The sequence below is a fragment of the Melanostigma gelatinosum genome (assembly GCF_949748355.1).
Source record: "Melanostigma gelatinosum genome assembly, chromosome: 14".
Taxonomy (NCBI): domain Eukaryota; kingdom Metazoa; phylum Chordata; class Actinopteri; order Perciformes; family Zoarcidae; genus Melanostigma; species Melanostigma gelatinosum.
In genome coordinates, this window is record NC_136647.1 from 15,337,574 (window position 1) to 15,346,309 (window position 8,736).

Here is an 8,736-nt window from a genome sequence, read left to right on the forward strand (position 1 = left end):
CTTTGTGAAAGCAGATGCCTGTGGCATTCAATGTCTTTTCTGTTGTATAACCTTTAATGACACAAACACATGACCTGTCTCTTAATGCACCAGATATGATCGGATGAAAGATGTTGAACTGTGGCACAGCTGCATTATTTAACCAAGATTTACAGCAATTTGTGAAGAACAATGCCCACAAAGACTGTAGTTATATATATATATATATATAAATAACATATCTTAAATGTGTTAGCTTGAGGAATACACTGCTACTTCAAAGGCTATAAAGTATAAAGTTTCTGGCTGTCAGTTCACTTTTGACACAGAGCACGTGTCCCTGTGTCTGTATGAAAAAGCGAGTGGTACATGGACGAGCCTTGTGTAATAGATTGTAAGCTGCTGAAATTGTGATTTTTTTTTCACAATAGACATTCACTCCGAGAACCAGCAGCCTCCAAACAGACCAAATCACATTTACCTGAGCTCACCGCTGCTGGAAAAGAAAAACCTTCTCCGCTAGAGCTCCAGTTTACAGCCTTCGCAACCATGAACCCACCATGACTCAAAATAGACTTTATTTATACTTTATTTCAGTATTTACACAAATAAAAAATATACTTAAGGAGTATTGAATTCCACTGAAAAAAAGGGGAAACATAGTTGGTCAGCCTCCAAGAAGCAATTTATAGTTCGGACGGTAACTATTACATATCATATACAAAAACAGTATCGCTATCATTTGAAGATGTCATGACTTACGATGAGACCATCATCGTTGTCAAACGATTGTTCATAGTTTGAGATGAATCTCTTTTTCTTTCCAAAAGTGGAGAACGTGTTGTACACATCCAGTTCCCCTCTGGGAGCCAGCTTCAGAGTGCTGTGGTCAGCCGTGTTGCCAGGTATGTACACGTTGTGCTGGTAGTCTGGTGGTTCAGAGTGAGGCTGAGTGTACTTGGGAGTCCACGGGTAGTGAGGGACTGCTCCCTCTTGAAGAGATATCTTGCAGTCTGTAAAAATGCGCATAAATTACAGTTTGTATCGGAAGATTATTTTTTGCAAACAGCTCTTATTTACATACAGTATACTTGATCTGAATACGGTGGTATTAAAGGCATTAAACACATCTTCCAGGGACTTTAGTAATCCTCATGTTGATGCATTTAAATGCCCCCCACTCCCCCAGTGTTGGGGCCTGGTATTATCTGCTTTTCAGTTTACCATTTTATATTTCAGACCAAATCCTCAGGCACAGATGCGGAGAGAGCCCCCCTCCCCCCCCCCCAACCCACCACCCTCTTTTATGCAAACCACAATGAGCCCAAATTGCACAGTTGCCGCCTACCATTCGTGTGGTTTCCCCAGGTCCAGTACTGTGGTGCCACAGAGCAGGAAAACCCGTGGGCATCAGACTTTTGTTGGCGAGTAAGAGTGCCCTCCATATTTGCTGAACTATACCTGAGGAGATAAGGAGACAGCTTCAGTATAACTTTAAGCATATGTGTGCACATGTGTGTGTGTGTGTGTGTGTGCACGTGTGTGTATTGTAACTGACGCAACTAATGTACTCACCTCTTGTATGCTGAGTTGCGTTGGTTCTTGGTCCAGGTCCAGCCTTTGTTTGAATACGTAAGCTGCACAAAAACATTTAAAAAAAAACTGAGCGGCCACCTCAAGTCGAACAATGGCACTGCATTTATGTCTATGCACTCATGTACATATAATGGCAAGGCTAAATACATCACATGATACGGCTTCGTCAAAGTCAGAGTGACTGGCATTCCTTTCTGTCTGTTGTTCATGTTAATTGTATGTTTACTAGACTCAAATAAACTGGACTACACTGGCTTATGCATTTATTACTTTAACAAATTACATAAAAGGCTCTCTGATGCAGCTTTATAATGACTAAGAAGATGTCACATCTCCTAAAAAGGACTCAATTAGTTTGTAACTCATCTGCTTTGATGTGAGGTTTAGTATTGGTGGATATGCAGATGCTGTTTGTTGACGAGAGAGCGAATACAGCCGCTGAGTTAAGATCAGATGCAGCTCCAAGTCTGTGATTAAAACAAAAGCGTGCATCTATTTTATCCCTGCAACACCTGTCACGCCCCTGTCACACACCTTGACACATTGTGGTAATTTGCCCAGACACCACAACATGTGGGTTAGTTGAAGATGTAAAGTTGTAAAATGCATTGTGACATTTGCCCTTCAGTCCACCTTGCTGTCATTTGTAATTGAAGTGAGACAGCAGGACGAGAGAGACATGGATACGTGTAAAACTGATACAGTGTGACAGACATGCTGACCTTTATGTCATGACTTCTATCTGCACATTTCAATATGTTACCTCGTTTGGAGTTGCTGCTCTGTTGTTGACCAGTTCATTACGCTCCAGCGTACTCCAGCCAGAAGTGAGGTAATCTGTGCTCTTGGCGTTGTTCTGCTGAACTGACATCACAGGACTGCAGGGCTTCAGAAACATGAAGTCGCTTTTGGACGATTCCGGTGTCAGACACATTTTGTAACAATAGACCTGAGGCAGAGCGCCGTTGCTGTTTGCCTCCGCGCAGCCGGACGCGCCTGTGGACATCCAGACGTTAAAGTTGGACTTTTTGAACACGTCTGTGGTGGTGGTGGTGGAGGAGGTTTCCGAGCGCGAGCAGCAGCAGCAGCAACTCCAGCTGATCGAGGGGAAGTCGGACTCTCTGCTGGACGGTCTGCCCTTCAGTTTCCGCACCGCAACCAGGACAATGATAGCCACCAGAAATGTCAAGGAGATTGCGCCCAGAGACACGATTAAGTACAGGGTGAAGTTGGAGCTGTGATGTGGGCTTAGTGACAGGTCACCCAAATCGGGCTGCGAATCTGGCAGGCTGTCAACCACTGACAGGATGATGGAAACAGTGGCCGAGAGGGGCGGCTGACCATTGTCCTTCACGAGAATGACCAATCTATGCCTCGTGGCGTCTTTCTCCACGAACTGGCGCATCGTCCTGATCTCGCCCGTGTACAAGGCGATGCTGAACAAGCTCGGGTCTGTCGCTTGCAGCAGATGATACAACAGACGCGAGTTTTGACCCTCGTCCGCGTCCGCTGCGCTGATCTTGGCGACGAGGTAACCGGCGTCCACCGATCGGGGCACCGCTCCGCTGGGCGCGCTGCCGTTTTGCGCGACAGGGGACACGATGACGGGCGCGTTGTCGTTTTGGTCCAAAATAAATACGTTCACGGAGACGTTGCTGCTCAGAGGCGGGAACCCGGCGTCTTGAGCTTGAACGGTGATCTGGAAGTTTTTAAGTTGTTCGTGGTCGAAGGATCGCAGCGCGTAAATGTTCCCGTTGTCTGAGTTTATGGAGACGTACGTGGACACGGGCATGCCCTGTATGTCCCCCTCCAGTGTAGAATAGGAGAGGTATGCGTTTTGACCAGAATCCGGGTCCAGCGCAGTCACCGAGCAGATGGATGCTCCGGGAGCATTGTTCTCAGTCAAATACACCGTGTAGGAGGGCTGCTTGAAGCGGGGCGCGTTATCGTTCACATCGGACACTTGGACAAAAATAGTCTTCCTCGTGAATAAAGGTGGGGAGCCCATATCTCGCGCTGTGAGGGTGATGTTGTACTCCGTGACCGCCTCTCTGTCCAGAAAGTCAGAAGTTACTAATGTGTAGTAGTTCTTAAAGGATGAGTGGAGATGGAATGGGACCTGGTGGGGGATCTCGCAGTCCACGTTCCCGTTTTCACTCGAGTCCTTGTCCATCACGCTGATAACGGCTATGACTGTTCCCGGGGGCGCGTCCTCCTGCACAGGTGTGGACACCGACGTCAGGATCACCTCCGGGAGGTTGTCGTTTGTATCCAAAACGTTCACCAGCACTTTACAGTGAACCGCCACAGCCGAGGGCCCTTTGTCTTTTGCCTGAACGTAAATTTCATGCATCCTGGCCTTTTCGTAATCTATCACTCCTTTGACTTTGATTTCTCCCGTGCGCGAGTCCACGCTGAAAAGCTGGCGCACTTTGATGGGAGCGTGGCCGCTGAATGAATAGGTGATGTCCGCATTGGGACCCTCATCTAAATCGGACGCATTGAGCTTTATGACAACTGTGCCTTTGGGTGCGTTTTCAGCGAGCCTCACTCTGTAAAACGACTGGTCGAACACGGAGAGACAGCGAGATCCTTCTTGTGGCACTGGCACCTCTGCGTCACTCAGCGTCAGTCTGTGGCACGCAGCGTCACACAGCGTCCCTCTCTGTCTCTCAGCGTCCCTCTCTGTCACTCAGCGTCCCTCTCTGTCACTCAGCGTCCCTCTCTGTCAGTTCAGCGGAAAGATTCAGCTGTGGCACGCGAGCATAGTTCGGCAATTGTCAAGAAGCTGCGGAGCTGAGGGGGCGGAGCCACATTTCCTGAGACATTTCCTGAGAACACCCGTTGTTGTTACGACAGATCAGCTTCCATAAATCATTTTTATGATTTTAGTTGAGTCACAGGAGCCCCCTGTTCTCTGTATGCATCCTTAGAGTAAGTACGTTGTACTTTTTTGTTTCTCATTCATTTTATTTCAGTATGATTTAGCTGGTTTTGCAACAAAATGGAACATAATACACTTTCTAAATTATTACTTTTATAGTCACTTACAACAATCGGCTACAATAATGAAAATAAATCATCCGTTTTAGAATCATTTAAAAGTATATATTAAAATTAAGACATAAAATGTCCAATCCAAAAATACAGGTTTGAAAATATCTTCACTCTTCCTCTGCTTATATGTATATGTATGTCAGTAGGACATATGTTAACTGTTAACAGTTTACAGCATACTTAAATAAATATAAATAAATACAAAACACACGCACACTTTGTACACACACTGCAGCAATTCTTTTGCAGGAATATGAGCATATTTTCCCCCTCTGGCGAAATACAACACGTCTCATGCCTTATTTTATTTTACCAGTTGGTGGCGGTAATGCGCCAATTCGTTTGCCAACCGCCAGTACACCAAAAGGGAGGAGAAGAAGAAGCAATACGTGTTTTATTGATCCATTTCCTTCGTACAAGTCAGTCAATCAACTTCCTTTCTCCTAAAAGTATGCTGATTACTTCGACCTACTATACGTATCCACAGGTTATCCACGTAGATCGTTCCCTTTAACACGTTTTATAACACGATCCCAAACACGTATTGCTTTTCATCTACGAGCGGCGTGATTCAGTTCCGAGAAAGAAAAGAAAATTACGTTCAATATAGGATCACAAAATATTAAAAACGTGGCAGGAAATTGCTGATATTATGAATGTATAACACGTTAATCTCATCACTGCACTCTATTATTAAACAGCCTCCAGTAGACCTTGCTTCAGTTACCATAGTAACACAATCAGTGATACATTTTCAAAATAGTAAGACTTCTGACAGTCTGCCTCCACCTACAGCTCCAGAGATCAATCTTAGCAGTCACAAGACAGTTAACATGACAGCAACGAAGAAAGGAGAACACATTCATCTTGTTTTTGCTCTTGTCTTGTGAGATTCGGAATTGTTTGAATATTCTAGAGTCAAACTTTCTATATCTCAATGCCAATACAACTGAATAAATTGAATTTGGACCACAGTATTTGACCAACATTATATCTTCTCATCTTGGCCTTTAACTTCTTCTGTTTCACCAGTCAATTCAGGATTTAAGTGTGACAATTAAATCAATGACTCAGGTAAATTAGGCTTAGTGTTTGAAAAGAATGAACCAAACATCTCTCTATATTTTTCAATTGTCATTATTTATTGCTTCATGAAGTACACATGCTCACTTTTCTATTACATACAAATAACAAGTAAATACATGATGTATACAACTTGGTTGCAAATTAACCATCAACATCAAATATCTGTCACCCTGAGTCACGCTCGGTCACCCTGCGTCCCGCTCGGTCACCCTGCGTCCCGCTCGGTCACCCTGCGTCCCGCTCGGTCACCCTGCGTCCCGCTCGGTCACCCTGCGTCCCGCTCGGTCACCCAGCGTCCCGCTCGGTCACCCAGCGTCCCGCTCCGTCACCTTGCTTCAAGCTCCGTCACACTGCTTCACGCTCTGTTACTCTGCGTAACCCTCTGTCTTCCTGTGCAGATTGAAATACTTTTTTTACACTACCCTGATGACTCCGTCCTGGCAGCAGGACTGGGTCCTCCGCTCCTCACTCATAGTATTATTACAACGGGGTACGTAGCGCTGTCGCTCATGAGCACAACAACACAGGCACGGAAAGCTTCTTCTTCTCCTCCCTTTTGGTGTACTGGCGGTTGGCAAACGAATTGGCGCATTACCGCCACCAACTGGTAAAATAAAATAAGGCATGAGACGTGTTGTATTTCGCCAGAGGGGGAAAATATGCTCATATTCCTGCAAAAGAATTGCTGCAGTGTGTGTACAAAGTGTGCGTGTGTTTTGTATTTATTTATATTTATTTAAGTATGCTGTAAACTGTTAACAGTTAACATATGTCCTACTGACATACATATACATATAAGCAGAGGAAGAGTGAAGATATTTTCAAACCTGTATTTTTGGATTGGACATTTTATGTCTTAATTTTAATATATACTTTTAAATGATTCTAAAACGGATGATTTATTTTCATTATTGTAGCCGATTGTTGTAAGTGACTATAAAAGTAATAATTTAGAAAGTGTATTATGTTCCATTTTGTTGCAAAACCAGCTAAATCATACTGAAATAAAATGAATGAGAAACAAAAAAGTACAACGTACTTACTCTAAGGATGCATACAGAGAACAGGGGGCTCCTGTGACTCAACTAAAATCATAAAAATGATTTATGGAAGCTGATCTGTCGTAACAACAACGGGTGTTCTCAGGAAATGTCTCAGGAAATGTGGCTCCGCCCCCTCAGCTCCGCAGCTTCTTGACAATTGCCGAACTATGCTCGCGTGCCACAGCTGAATCTTTCCGCTGAACTGACAGAGAGGGACGCTGAGTGACAGAGAGGGACGCTGAGTGACAGAGAGGGACGCTGAGAGACAGAGAGGGACGCTGTGTGACGCTGCGTGCCACAGACTGACGCGTGCCACAAGAAGGATCTCGGCCCTGCTGCGAACACGGGCGCGTTGTCGTTCGCATCCAAAACGGTGATATCGATTTGCGCAGTGCCGGATCTCTCCGGCGCGCCTCCGTCCACCGCCGTTAGGACCATTTGATGCGCACCTTGCTGCTCTCTGTCCAGCGGGTTTTGTAGGACTAGTTCTGCGAATTTACTGCCATCGCTGCGCGTCTGTATGTCCAAAAGGAAATGCTCGTTCACACTCAGCAAGTAGGTTCGGAGCGAGTTGGATCCGACGTCTAAGTCCTGTGCGCTCTCAAGTGGGAAGCGGGACCCTGGCGCAGCGGACTCCGATATGTCCAGATTGAACTCGGTCCACGGGAAACTGGGAGAGTTGTCATTCACGTCCAAAATTTCCATCTCTACCCTGTACAGCTCCAGAGGGTTTTCGATGACTACTTGCAAGTGAAAAGAGCAGGACAAACTCTGCTCGCAGAGTTCCTCGCGATCAATTCTCTCGTTGACGAATACAACTCCATTTTCTAAATTCACCTCCACGTATTGCTTCTTGGCACCTGAGACTATTCGGAATCTGCGCGCAGAGAGCTTGTCCAAATCCAAGCCCAGGTCCTCTGCAATGTTGCCAACAAAAGCCCCATGCTCCAGTTCCTCCGGGATAGAGTACCGAATCTGTCCCCGGACTGCGTCCAAGAAACAAGTGAACAACGCAAAACGGCAAACTGCATGCCATTTCCCAAACAGTCTTTTCTTCGCCCCTTGTTTGTCCATCTGTACAGCTGAAACAGTGCGCAACTCACACTACTGACTCTGTCTCCGGTGTGCGCATGCAAGATGATTAATTAAGGCAGAACTGTGCAAAACACGGTCTGGAAAAAACTTGACATTAGGACTGGAACCAGCGAGATGTCTGCTTGAGAGAAAAGAGAGGAGAGAGAAAGGGATGTGAGGGCTACGAGCCTATCTCATATTAGTGTGCGCAGTGTGTGTGTGTGTCCATGTGTTTATTATTGGCCCTACTGTTCCAATAGGAGGGGAACGACATCTGCTCGGATAATCTTTCCTGCCTACTAGCCCGATCAAAACCATGTCCCATCAGTCTTTGACTGCAGGTCAAACGTACTTGATTCAATTTCTTATCAGAGTTATCTGATGGAGTTCAGCCTAATTGGATCCAAACAAACCTTACTGCAACATATTCACTCGCAAAACTGCGCAAAAAAACTTACAGTTGTGGCTTTTAATTATTTCTTAAAAGCTTGACTTTTTGAAGCGGTTAGTGCAGGATATATGGATTTGGAATGCGGATTCTATTAGAAACTTTTCAACAAAGTAATTTTCTCAACAAGAACTGTGAAAATAAATCAACGTGAGAATCCTTTATTTTTGTTTATGTTGTTACAGTAAGTGAGAATTTTGGTTGAGCTTTTATCAAACCAGGTTTAAAGACATTATCCAAGCGCAAAAAAAAAGAATGATATTCATATCGAAGAATACAGGGAGAGCGTTCATATTTTAAAAAAGGAAAGCACTTCCATCCATTTTAGAAACGCCATAAACGTACTATAAATTGATAATGAAGTCTCCAAGGTGACCGTAGTATGGGTTTGAAGTGTGCAAATTGTCAAATTGCCCTCAGGCAGCTCAAATCCCCAGACATCATCACAGTAGC

General features: G+C 44.9%; 1 protein-coding gene across 1 annotated transcript; it reads right to left on the reverse strand.

Moving 5' to 3' along the window:
• Nucleotides 1–717: 717 nt before the first annotated feature.
• LOC306788381 (protocadherin-10-like) lies at nucleotides 718–7,835 on the reverse strand (the record flags this gene model as incomplete). Its single annotated transcript, XM_079283894.1, has 5 exons — nucleotides 718–992; nucleotides 1,328–1,440; nucleotides 1,555–1,616; nucleotides 2,339–4,150; nucleotides 7,107–7,835. The coding sequence occupies 5 exons, from the start codon at nucleotides 7,833–7,835 to the stop codon at nucleotides 718–720; spliced, it is 2,991 nt and encodes a 996-aa protein (XP_079140020.1).
• Nucleotides 7,836–8,736: the final 901 nt, after the last annotated feature.